This window comes from Hylobates moloch, unplaced genomic scaffold (genome assembly GCF_009828535.3).
Source record: "Hylobates moloch isolate HMO894 unplaced genomic scaffold, HMol_V3 SCAFFOLD_2, whole genome shotgun sequence".
Lineage (NCBI taxonomy): Eukaryota > Metazoa > Chordata > Mammalia > Primates > Hylobatidae > Hylobates > Hylobates moloch.
The window spans coordinates 34,213,308-34,227,271 of record NW_026652277.1 but is presented as its reverse complement, the minus strand read 5'-3'; the positions used below and the strand labels follow the sequence as shown (position 1 = coordinate 34,227,271).

The 13,964-nt window shown below is 43.2% G+C and overlaps 1 protein-coding gene across 2 annotated transcripts in view; it reads right to left on the bottom strand.

Annotated features, from left to right (window-relative positions):
- The window catches only part of TSPAN5 (tetraspanin 5), a 179,619-nt gene that overhangs the window by 33,752 nt on the left and 131,903 nt on the right, over positions 1–13,964 (bottom strand). For both annotated transcript variants that reach the window (XM_032136212.2, XM_032136291.2), the window contains exon 2: positions 3,548–3,598. In XM_032136212.2, the coding sequence (XP_031992103.1) occupies positions 3,548–3,598 (51 nt within the window). The remainder of the gene's footprint in view (positions 1–3,547; positions 3,599–13,964) is intronic.

Here is a 13,964-nt window from a genome sequence, read left to right as displayed (position 1 = left end):
TACTTCACATGAATATGCTGAAAGTCCTATCTGCTAAGAAAATGTGTTTCTTCCAGTGGAAATCTCATCCTTCCAGCTATGATCCGGTTTGGGGATTTACCCTCCAGGCCTCTTATAAGTAAATGTCGCCACATCTGGGTCTGGGGGATGTACTGATTCATGGGCTGATGGTGTCAGCTCAGCAGGTACAGTGTTCACCACACTGTCTACTAGGCTGCGGTTCACCTTGAAAACTCACTCCAGCAGAGGCCTGGCCCAACTCAGAAATTAACCCAAAGGGCTTTGAGAGAGCAGTCTCTGCAGTTACCAAGGAGATCTACACACTTCACATCCTCCTCAAGAGACCACAAAACAAACCCAATTCTCTGGTCCATGGATTGGAGCCTGAAACTCTCCTAAAATTTGAGGCTGCTTTCGAAACCACCTTTGTGTTCTTGCCCCATATTAAGAGTGGACAGCCAATGGTCATGCATCCAGGGGAGGGAGCCATGTCTCCAGTGGGCATCTGCCTTAGAGCAGACACTGTGCAGAGGGAGGTCTCATTTAATCTTCACGACAATCCTATAAGGTGAGAATAGTATACCTATTGCCAAACAAGGAAATGGCATCTCAGAGAAGTTAACTCAGTTGGCCAACATCACACAGATGTGTGTATTCCACACATCTCAAATACTGGAGGAGCCAGTATTTGAACTCAGGTCTGTTTACCCCTGTCTTAGTCGGCTGTATAACACTGATCATAAACTGGGTGACTTCAACAACAAACATCTACTTCTCATAGTTCTGGATGCTGGGAAGTCCATGAGCAAGGTGCCAGCAGATTCGGTGTCCAGTGAGGGCTTTCTTCCTGGCTATGTCCTTACCTGGCAGACAGAGAAATAATCTCTCTTGTCTCTTCTGTTATCAGAAGGGCATTAATAATCCTATTCATGACGGCTCTGCCCTCATGACCTAATTACCTCCCTGCCAAAGCTTCACCTCCAAATATCATTACACTGGGGATGAGGGCCTCAGCATATGAATTTGGCAGGGTGGGGTGACACAAATATTCAGACCATAGCAAAGCCACAAAGCTGTGCTCTTTTCCCACCCAGCAACCAGAGTGATCTTAAAACAAAAGTCATATTAGACTTTTCAAAATGCTCCAGTGGCTTCCTCTTGTACCTAGAATATATCCAAACTTCTTGCAGGACTCTGCCCAGTCTGGCCTCTGCCTGGCAACACAATCTACCTCTTCTTGTCCTTGCTCTCTCCCTTCTAGGCCTACTGGCCTTGTTGTTCCCTGGAGTCACCAAAGTCCCTGCCTCAGGGCCACTGCACTTGCTATTCCCTCTTCCTAGAATGTTCTTCCCCCGTACCCTGCAGATCCTTCTTCCTTCATCCAGGTCTCTGCTCCCATGCCACCTCCTTAGAGAGGCTGTTGGCAACTATTTCATCTAAAAGAGACTCCTTTTCCCACCATCCTCTAACTTGATGTTTCCTGCCAGAACTCACCAGTACCTGGACAAACATACTTGGGCAGTAACTGCTTCTCATTGGTGACCCACTAGAATGCAAGCTCCATGAAGCAGGGACTCTGAATCCCTCATTGTCGTATTCCCCACACTCGGGCCCCAGACACATGGCCAGCACTCATCAAACTGGGCTGGTGCATGGCTTACACCTGCTTCACCCTCTGCTGCCTCTATTTGCTCCCTGCTTATGGAGTTCTGCTGCATGGAGCTGGGTGACCTTGGCCAGGTTAACTTCGGATCTCAAGATAAATCTTCTTGATGGTGGCTATTACAAAAAAGGAACTGCTATTTCATCCCTCCCTGAAGACCGCATCATCCCCTTGCTCTGATATTTGTATGACACTGCCAGTTTTAGAAGTTTGTGATTTTATCAGAGAAGAGACATTTGAGGCAACTGATGAAACAAAGAGATAATTATATTTCATAAAGAGAAAATTAAAAAACTTCAAAATTACCAACTGCTGTTTATTGCTAGAACAGACAATTAGTTCACTTGATGCCTTCCAGCATTTTTTCAAAGCAGATAGAAATGGACTCTTATTAAAGGAGTTATAAAAAGCTGTGTTATCTGGCATCTAACCAACTTCCCAGATTCCACAAATTTCCAAGCTCACAGTAGGCTTGAGGCAAAAGTTAACCATAGTCCAAGACAAGACCAACCGATATTCAATGTAAAAGTTTCTAAAGATGAAATTATCTCCGTTTTGGGAACTTAATTTGTCTCCCCTCATACATAATCACTGCCCTGCCTCAAAACTCCAGGTAGCCTCAGTTACTCTTGTTGCTAAAAAGTAGTTTTTTTTCCATAAGACATTTTACATTCTGTAGAAGAATTTTGTAAATAAATACAGGATGGTTCATTTGCAAAACTCAGGATTTGCTTTGAGTTTTGTTTTATATGGTCTGTCTGAACATTGTTTTAGCTGTGGAAATGCCTACTGGCCTCTGAGGGACTTTTGTTGACTGGACCTTCCCAGTTTTTCTCTTCTTTCTTAATGCACTTACCACTTCAAAGGAACTCTCAGCTCCAGGCCAGGGTCAGGCTAGAGGATGAAATACCTACGGGATCAAAGAATGGTCTTCTGGGAAATTTTAAGCTAGATTTTAGTTTATGGCAACTTTTAACCAGTCTATACATCCCCTTGTCCTTACGTGGGAGATAATAAAGCTTTTGTGTATAGCCAGATACAAGGATAGATAAAATGCTGCAGGTGATTTCACTTGCAAAGAAGGAAGGAAAAAAGCTGGGAGGAGGGGGGGTGTTTATATTCATTGTTGAATTCCACCGGTGGCCTCAGTAGGGGGAGCTGTAGAGAAAAATCAGAAGGTGCGATGGGAAGGAGAGGTGTGAACACAGGCGGTGTCTGCATGAGTGTGTTGCTTAGAGCAGAAACTGCCCAGAACACTGTATCTTCACTGTCACACAGATTATTCTGTATTTCCAGATTTTCCTTTTATTATACTGTATTTGATCATAAACTGAATATTTCTTAATACTTGCCACCAGCAGCCAAACATCCCCATTATTTACATTAATGATGAGTGTATTTGATACTCAAACATGAAGTTATATCCCACTTCCTTCAATCCACATGCTAATAGTTGTTTATCACATAACACACTAAAAAAAAATCGTTTTTATCTTGAGTTATCTTCCAAAGGGTTGAAGAAAAAAAGCAGAAGAGAAAAAAGGTGGTTTAGTGATATTTATAATCATTACTGGAATTCTTGTGCCTGAGTGAGAAAATATCGCATAGGAACATCGATCTTTGGCTAACTGATCAAATTCCAAGGTATATTCTCTGTTGAGCACTTGTATTGTTACTTCAGTAATTATTTTGATGCAGTCATCAATTTAGGCACAATTCCTAAAGTGTCTTTGAGAATATGACATTAATTTTCCACCAACACTTTTTCTCATTAAAGAGCCATGTTTATACTTTGTGGTTGTCAAAGAGAAAGGGAGATATACATAATATGATGTGCAGCCTCTAACAACCATGATGTGTGCATTGTCATGATATTCAACTTACTTTTTCATTCCATGCCCACAGTCCAATTCCAAGAAACGTTATTCCCAAAAACTGAAAAAGAAAGAAAGCAGTGTAAATATAAGGGAAAATGCCGCTAATATAAAGAAGAAACTTTTCAATCAATTCTTTTGTCACTTTACCTGGCTGGGAAATAGCTTTTCCTAAAGTGTGAGAACTTATCTTTACCAGGAAAATAAATACCATAATCCCCCTACTTAAAGTTTTTACAGCATTAAGAAGGGCTGGAGACACACAGTTGGTTAGAAGTCATTCAGATTATGAAGAATAATAATTAGGTAGAATCCTGAGTACAATGAAATTATCAATAACATTTAATATGCGGCCTTTTAGGGTAGGGGAGGAAACAGATTCCCCATGGGTCTGAGGCCTGCGGTCACTAGAAAATGGATGAGCAGAGGCACTAACTTAGAGGAACTGGGATCTTCTCCTCAGTATTGAGCCATTACAAATGGGCCAGGTCAGCGAGGGGCATGTAGAGCCTTGGATGTCCCTCTTTGATCATGCCTTCAAAAGGTAACAAGAATCTCATCAATGTAACCCAAAGAAAATTCCTAAGTTCTGTTTTCAGAACTTTGATTGTGTAAATTTTAGTTCAGAGGACCTCCCACCACCCTTCTTGGTTTCAACTCAGTTCCACAACTTCATGCATACACAGAGTATACAACACACGGGACTGAGTTACGCATTCAGCCCTAAGGCAGAGGCACATCTCATACATACCCACAAATCTCACCGTTCTGTCAATTAGCTGTGTTGAGGACTGGGGGCTTGCCAGGAGAGGAACAGGTGATAACCAGGAGGGCTTTCCATTTTACGGTTTTTCTTTTCTTTTTTTTTTTTTTTTGACATGGGGTTTTACTCTGTCGCACAGGCTGCAGTGCAGTGGCTCAATCACAGTTCACTGCAGCCTCAACTACCCAGGCTTAAGTGATCCTCCTGCCTCATCCTTCCAAGTAGCTGGGACCATAGGCGCATGCCACCACGCCTGGCTAATTTTTCAATTATTTGTAGAGACAAGGTCTCACTATATTGCCCAGGCCAGTCTCACACTCGTGGGCTCAAGCAATCCTCTCGCCTCGGCCTCTCAAAGTGCTGGGATTATAGGTGTGAGCCACCTCTCCCAGCCTAGGGCTTTCCATTTTAATTAATTCTCACGGTATTCCATCTGCTATAAGATACATATATTTTCCCCACATCTGAACACGTCTGAAATTGGGATGTATCTTAAAATCCATGATATCTCATAATTTGTTTTTCCCCCTTGATATAGAAAACAATGGAATGTTTTGTAACTGGGGTGACACAGACTTGATGACACATTGTACAGAGCTGTCCACGCACTAAAAATTCAGTGATTAGGACTGTGTGTAATTGGCCATGAGTAAAGATATGCTTCATCTTTATTATCAATAGCAACTCTCAATTTCCTTTCCAAACACTGAAAAGAGACAAGAAGTTTCAGTGTGATGGCAGCAAACAGTAAAACACTTTGTTTTACTAACATCTTGATTAAGTTAATGTGGGGAAAGTGGTCCACTGAGAGGGGTATGCAGAGAAAAAAATGAGTGAGAGTGGTTACTTTTCACAGTTCCAGGGAAATCTGAGACCTGCCCACTGGGCGAGGGCTTCACCGTTCTCAACAGGGAGTTCCTGATACTTTGTAAGCAATCACTAATAAATCCAAATGGGACTTGGACAGATGGCAGGAGCAGAAAGAAAAGGGGACTGACAAAAGACAATTAGCTACTCCGAAAACATAGTGGTGTTTTTAAAAGCAGACCTTCCCGAAGCTCTCGACACTCATCTGACATTGAAGCAAGACGACACGCAATACATTCTGAGCCCTATACAGAAAAGCATGTCCTTGATTTGGCAAGAACTGAAGACCCCTTTCTTCCTACCCCTTGCTCTTACAGGGGACTCCTTGGAAAGTGTTCAGAAAGATTTCTCGTTTCACTATCCCAACTGAAAAACCGTGCTCAGCCCTGGTCAGAGAGCTATTTCATTTTACATTTCAGATCCAAAACAAGTGAATCCCCAAATGACTCAAAGGTACTTAGGACTCTATAGTACAAGAAGAAAACAATTCGACATGTTACTCTCATATTTTTAGGCGCTGGGCAAAAAACAGAACGACCACTGACAAGTGAGTGTACAGGCTCCCATGAGACCTAGGAAGCACAGAAGCACAGAGTTAAGGCTTTGACTTCAACACATTGACATCAAACACAACCCAGTGAAATAGCTGACTTTCCAATGCTGAAGCTCCTCATGGGCAAATGTTTGGTTATTTTCCCTGATGCAGTATTCACTGTCCCTCCTGCTGCTGATGGGGTGGACGTGTTCCTGCCGAAGGCCTCTGCCTGATCACTAAGATTTGTTTTTATGACTTTCCAGGCATTGTGCTTAGTGCTTTGTGTGCAATGTCTCTTTTAAGCTTCACAGCAATTTTACTCTGAAATAGGCGCTATTATTATCCCCTTTTTAGGAAAGAGGAAAATGAGGCTTAGAGAGTTTAAATAACTTGCTCAGAGGCACACAGCTTCTAAGTAGAGGAGCAGAGACTTGAACAAGAGAAATACATGTTCTTAGCAGTCCTGATAAATTCCCCTTTGCCCCCATGATATAAAAAGTTGAGGCATTCAGGCTGGAATTACATGGTACATGATCAGCATATCATATATTCCTCCCCCAGCAAGCAAAGGGGTGTGGAAAAGGTAAAGAGAGACAAAAACCTTGCCTTCACGTAAGAACTGGCTGTGGAACAGAAATTCCCCACTTTGGTGTCAGCAATGGAGTTAAGCAGAAGAACAGAGAAATTCAATGGTGGGTCCACATTCTCCTTTTTAAATAAAGTTTTCGTCTCTCCTCTTGGCACTTTGAGACAACTTTTTTCATTCATGAGCCATATAAATAGCTTGGAAACCAATGGTTTTCCATAAAGAGGAGAGAGAAAAAAAAGTAGGGATTTAAAGAAGACTCACAGACAATTTCCTTTATAATCTTGCTCCCTTATTTCCTGCTTTGACTGTGACTTTCCAAACAAGGGTTTAAGAACTGGGAAAGAACACAATTTGAAGTTAAGGGAAACACTCAATACCTAAGCAAGCAAGTGGTGCAAGCCTGGGCCTCAGCTTGATACATACCTTCAGTGCTACATCACTAGCAAATGTCCTCCCAATTATTCTCAGACCATATGTTTTGTTTTAAAATCAAGTTGTTCCAGTTCTCAATAATTAAACAGAGAAGAGCCAAAAAACAGAGACAGGCATGCAATACTTGAGGCACATTCAGTTTCCCCTTCCCACCTCCTAAAGAAAAGACGACCATAAACCACCAAACTGACCTCATTCTGAAACCCAGGGAGGCCCACTTGCAGGAAATAGCTGAGAACTCTTAAAGTCAACCCTTTATTCTTTTGAAATAGAAAAAAATATATCTGAGGCATCTTCCCACATGGCAATATATGCAAATGTGCAGTACAAATGTTTGTCAACCTAAATTTTGATGTTTTAAAATAAATAACAATAATTTTCCCAGCATTTGTTGAATGCTAAGTATGGCTAAACTACAGCCATATGTTGCTTAATAAAGGGAATACGTTCTGAGAAATGTGTAGTCATGCAAACACCATAGTGTACTTACACAAGTCTAGATGGTATAGCCTACTACGCACCTAGGCTATATGGTGTAGCCTATCGCTCCTAGGCTACAAACCTGTGCAGCATGTCACCGTACTGAATACTGTAGGCAACTGTAATACAGTGGTAAGTATCTGGCATCCAAACATATCTAAACATAGAAAAGGCATAGTAAAAACACAGTATAATAATCTTATGGGACCACCATTGTACATGCAGTTGGTTAACTGAAACATCATTATGTGGCACATGACTACTGTTTCAAACTGAGCTGCGCTGATAAGTGTAAAGTGCAGGCTGAATTTTGCAAACTTAATATGAATAAAAAGAATGTGAAATATCTCATTAATATTTATTATTGATTACATCTTGACGTGATAACATTTTGGATATACTGGGTCAAATATTCAAATTAATTTCATTTCACTTTTTAAAGATAGCTATGGAAAACGTAAACTACATAGGTGGTTTGCATTATATTTTTATAGAATAATGTTGGTACAAAGTATCCCACAACAATATCCCAGGCACTAGATATTGTTTTAATCCTCATTTTATAGATAAGGAAACTGAGGCTTAGAAATTTTAAGGCCAGGTGCAGGGGTTCACGCCTGTAATCCCAGCACTTTGGGAGGCCAAGGTGGGCGGATCATGAGGTCAAGAGATCGAGACCATCCTGGCCAACATGGTGAAACCCTGTCTCTACTAAAAATACAAAAATTAGCCAGATGTGGTGGTGCATGCCTGTAGTCCCAGCTACTTGGGAGGCTGAGGCAGGAGAATTGCTTGAACCTGGGAGGCGGAGGTTGCAGTGAGCCGAGATCGTGCCACTGCACTACAGCCTGGCGACACAGCAAGACTCCATATCAAACAAAAAAGAAAAAAAAAAGAAATTTTAAGTATTTCTCCCAAGATCATAAAGGTGCCTGAGCTACATTGCTCAGAAAATCTGAATCCTTAGCCCAAGACCAAAACTATTATGCTTTCCTAATATGCACAGAATGTTTGTCCACAGAGCAAGCTCAGGGATGGAGAACTGTAATGAAACTCATGCCCTAAGACTCTAAATTACTTTTAATTTCTAGGCATCGAAGGTATGTTTTCCCACCTGGGAGTGAGAATGGCCTTCAGGCAGGCTGACGGAAGCCTTTAGGCATAGCAGAAGGAGAGCCGGCAGAGCTGACCCTTGGGAACAGCTGGAGAGGAAAATGGCCCCAGGATGTGATGAAGGTGATTAGTTACCTCTGGAGGGACACATCTGCCCCACTTTTCTCTGAGTTCTACAAAGGGAAGATACTTTCCTCCCTATCTGGTGGTTTTCATCCTTGCTGAACCTCCAACATTTTGAAACTGGTACAGTGCCTTATTCTAACTGGTGTAAAAATGGATACTTCAAGAAGCCATTCATCCATTCATTTATAATCTGCAACAAATATTCTTGAGTTCCTATTTTGTACTAGACACTACTTTTCTCTTGGGATAAATGAAGGTAAGAAAACAGAAACAGTTCCTGCCTCCAATGAGCATACAGTCCAGTAAGAGAGAGAGAGAGTCATCAAATAAAGAGTAAAACGTAAAATCATACCTGATGGTGCTACAAAGGAGAAACAAATAAGGCCAAAGAAACTATAACAGGGGGATTTGACCCGGAGGCGCATCTGAAGGTTTCCATGAGTGAGAAATGCGTACATGGAGTCCAAAGGACGAGAAGGAGTTAATGAGCAAAGAAAGGAGGAAGAGTGTTTCAGGCAGAGCAGAGAATGTACAAAGTCCCAGTAGACAGAGAAGCATGACAAGCAAACAGGTCTAAAAGGCAATTGCTGTGGCTGGTGCACAGAGAATGGGGGAAGTAGGGAAGGTACAGCAGGTTTGCAATTAGAGACACGAGCATGGACCAGCCCATGCAGGCCTTGTAGCCCACCTTAAGGAATCCAGTCATTCTCCTACAAGTGCCAGGAAGCCATATAAAGGCCAGCTATGTGTGGTGAGCAGGGGTGGGGTAGGCAGAAAGGTCTTTGCAGATCTGGGCTTTGGAAAAATGAGGATCTGGGCCGCAGAAAAGATTAGAGTCTGAGTGCATCTACAGTGACCAAAAGGAGGTGACTTTGGTAATACAGGCAAGATGTGATCCGGTCCTGGGCTGAAACACGGTAAAACGGACGGAATTGAGAGCTATGGAGAAGTACAACTGACATTTTCAGTGGGGGTGGGAGGAAGGGGAAGGAAAAGGAAGTGTTAAGGACAATGCCTACATTTCTGGCATCTTCTACAGAGATGATGGCTCTTCAAAATTCCAAAGACTTACATCCTCTCTGACAGAAGTTATTCTCAGGTGCCAATTTCATAACTAGCTTGATCTAGTGGCACTTCTGAAAGACAGTTTTCTTTTCTGTGTATTTTGGCTGCTATCTGAATTCTCTTTGAAATAAATTTCAGTTTGTATACTTTTAAAAAATAAATTATTTAAAAATATACATATATTTCCACCACCCCTGCTTTTATTTATAAAAAGCAAATAGATGGATAGACAGTATATATCAAGTTCCTAGACAATTCTTAAATTGACACTTTCAATCCTCTTTGCTTAAAAACATAGCAATTACATCGATGGCATCTGCCCAGGATCCTGTGAACAGACTCAAAATAACAGCACACAAAGTAAATATGATAGAGAAAAATAAAGATCAAGTCAATCTTCTCACCTAAATTGAAGTCGCAAAAATATCATCCTAAATAACAATGAATGGAAAAAAACCCAACATTCTGATGAAGTCTTTAAGAAAATGTTAATCTCTGCCTGAATAAACCGGAGAAATGCATTTAAAAATTTGGCACAGAAGGGAGGAAAGCGGAGAAGTGCCATTAGGAAAGGTGTATTTTCCTGAAGCTGCAGCACCGGTACTTTTATTATATATTTTCTGACACTTTAGTCTGAACAACACTCCAGTTTTAGCAGAGTCCACACAAATGTGCTAAATACTTATAACAACAAAATAAATGTCTTTATAGAGGAGGGACTTATTTCAGGAATAAAAATACCTCTGGGCATAATTCTGGCCATGTCAAAGGAGTAACCGTGGGCTGGTGGAAAATTCAATATGCAGAAAGTCAATCCCAGTTTTCCCACTGGGTCCCTGTGTCCCAGTTTGTACATTCAAACTGTCCGGAGTCCTCATGGTAAGATGGCGTGACTGATAAAGCTCAAACTGTAAACAGGACATGTCCCATCCAGGCCAGGGTCACCATCTCTCACGTCACTTCATCCTGATGGCCTCCTTTCAGTGTGGCCCGAGTGCACTCTGCCTGCTGAACCCTGACTCCAGTGCTACGTAGTTTCATGATCTTGGGAAAGGGTCTTCATTCATTTGGCAAGTATTTATTGAGCATCTACCATGAGCAAGGAGGTCATCTAGGCGCTTTGGATAAACTGGGAAACAAAACGAAGTGACTGGTCTTGTGGGGTTGACATTCTAGTTGAAGTGTGCAGGAAGAGAAAGGCAATATAAAGAAACATAAGTGAGTAGATGCAGGGAATTTTTTAAAATGGGAAGTGCTGTGGAAAGAGATCAGTGTCAGGGGCCTGTCATGTGGCAGAAGACAGAGGAGGCACTGCAATATGAAAGTAGGGCAAACAAGAGAGGTCTTCACTAAGAAAGTGACATATAAGCAAAAACACAAAAGAGGTGAAGGAGTAAATGGCAGGTGTCGGAGGAACAGCATTCCAGGGAAAGTCTGGAGGCACAGCCACCAAGTGGCTGCAAGGCACAGCACAGAGGATGATAGGAGCCAGGCTGTGTCCAGCTTTGCAGGCTGTGGTGAGGACTCTGGTTTCTCCTGAGACAAGAATCACTGGAGTGTTTCTTTTTTTTTTTTTTTTTTTCACTCAGACCAACAGGGAGCCAGGCCCTGCAGGGGCTTTCTTTTGACACCACTTTGTTTCAATACAAACAGTCCAGAAAGAAAGTCAAGTCCCTCTGGGGGAGGGGCAAGGGGAAGAGTGGTCTGTGTTGCTTGGGAGCCCAACCTACAACCCAAAGGTGGGGGCTGGGCTGAGACTGCCGGTGCGGCAGGGGAAGATGGCACCAAGAATGACACAGTGCTTGGCTCAGCTGCCATAGGGTGAGGCCCACAGCTCTCACTGGCAGGTGCTGTCCAGGCCCCCAAGACCAGAATGATGCAGAGGAAGGAGCTCAGCCCCAGGAGCCTGCCTCTGCCCCTCACATCCTCTGCTTCCCTGGCCAGCATCAAGCTCACAGCATCCAGAGTCGAATCACAGTAGACAAGACCCTCCATGGCCACCCACCAGGGGAAGAAGGGACACAGAATGTCACAGAGGGTCCTGCATTCCACAGCAGATGGTACAGAGGGACCCTGAGACACCCTGAAACAATCTTCCAAGTGCTTACTGTAGAAAGGGGTGGTGAGACGGGAGAATCCGTGGGTCTCCGGGCTGATCCCAAATGAAACCTTTAGGTAACAGGTAAAGTTTCCAGCCCTTGGTAACGCCCAGACAAAGGTCCTTCCCCTCCCTCGCCCTCTCCTGGCACCCAGAAGAGGCCACTGGCAGCAGCAGCAGCAAGTCCGCAGCCTCTTTCCCCAGGGGACGGGTCTACAGCGAACTCCTTCACTGGAGGGTTTCTTGACTTCCTAGATCTCTGGTGTCCTTACCTGTCACATGGAGATAAGAAGGGCACCTCACAAGTGCACAAAACAATTGTGTGTATTGATGTGACCACGCGAGCACTGAGTGCTTGGCAAGTATTGTCATTAATATCAGTTCCTGCCCCCTTCCTGACACATTTCTCAACCTGCCCCTCCATCCCTGCCATCTACAACTGGTCAAAATGAAATGCAGCTTCATGTCCTGCCTCCTCCAAATACAAGAAAATATACTAGTTCACAGTGACCAGAGGCTCTCTCTCTCTCTCTCCCTCTCCTGAACTTCTGTATCACTTGCTGCATGTGCCCTTATTTGACATTTCCACACACACACACCCAAACACAGAGGATTATGGAGGAGTGATGTGACCTGGGATCAGATAACAGGGATCAGTGATGGGGCCTGTGCTAACCAGAGAGCATGTGCTCATAGGAAGTGGCGGCATCAGGCCTCCCATTTATCTTCTCTCCTCAATTCCAGCTTGAGGGTCATTCCAGGAAAAATGTATACAGTATCCCAGGCATTTAAAAGAAACTAACACCCTCTAGTCAGATACTCATATGGTACTTAATTTCACATCTTTTCCATTGCTTTTCTTAGCAACCTAGTTCATGAATTCTGGGTGACTAGCCCCAGAACTTTTAAATCCACTAATTTTGATTAATTTAATTTCCGCATTAAAGAAGTTTCTCTCCATCAGGGCTTCTAGATGCATCTTTCCTCTCCCTAACCTTATTGCTCCTGGTTTTTGCATGATATCCTGTGTGAATGGGTTTGGTTTCATTGTACCTATTTTTTACAGAATCCTTTCGGAAGAACGTGGGATACAAATGATAACCAATATCAATCGAGTTAGCTCCTCCATCTACATCCCCCTTTCTGAAAACTGGCCCTGCCCCAACAGGGGCTCCTGTAGGCATATTTGTCCACTCTCTGGACAGATGAGTCACTAGGGTCAGACATATGACTCAGGAAGAGCCGTTCCACTGAATACCAGGCTGGGCCAGAGTCTCCCATTTCCCAAGAGTCTGGTATTGGACAAAGTGATTTTTGTCAGTCTTGGTCTCCCTCATGCTAGAATAGACTGGGGGATATTATGTAGATATAGAAAGTAGAAAAGAGACCCAAAGTAGCTTATGTTCCTGACTGCTTCCGGCTTATCCCGGGACCTGTGGTTGTACTCCTTATGCTGGGTTCCATGCAATCCCCTGGGCTCCTATTTTAAGTAAGTGCCTCTCATCTTAGCTAAAGCTACTTTGGGGACATTCTGTTACATGCAGCCAAAAGCATCCTGCTATGGTTTGGGCACGGTTTGTCTGCCCTCACCAAAATGTACGTTGAAATTTGATCCCCAATGTGGTGGCGTCAGAAGGTGGGGCTTAGTGGGAGGTGTTTGGGTCATGGGGACAGAGCTCTCATGAATGGTTTGCAGCTGTTCTAGAGGTAACTGAACACTTGTATTAACAGTAGTGAGTTCTTGCTCTCCTGAGACTGGATTAGTTCTCTGGGAATGAAATTTCCCACAAGAGTTGGTTGGCATTAAGTGAGGTTCCTTCTCCTGTTTGATCCCTCTTTGCACGTGTCTGTCTCCCCTTTGTGCATCTCACCATGTTATGATGCAGCACGGAAGCCCTTGCCAGAAACCAGGGCCATGCCCTTGAACTTCCCAGCCTGCAGAACCATGAGCTAAGTAAATGTCTCTTCTTTATAAATCACCCAGTCTTCGGGTATTCTATTGTAGCAACACCACAAAACAGAGTAAGACTGGTCCTAAGACATAAATAAGAGACCAGATCAATTGCTTTCATGCTTTAATCCTGTGACAGGCTTACAGTGAGCTACAAGACATGCAAAACAGGCATGAGACTGATGGTGCTCAGAGACTAATCATGCTCTGGCAGAAGGAAATTTCTTTCCAAATAACTGAATGGAGATACCAGTTGTTCTGAACTACTGGGCAAGATGTTGTTACTTGCTGTGTGAGGAATATATAATTCAGCCACACATCCACCTGCAGGAAAGAGCTGCCCGCTGCTTGCTTGTTGAACTATGGAAGCAGAATGATATGGTTAAAATCCACAGAATGGTTCCTGAA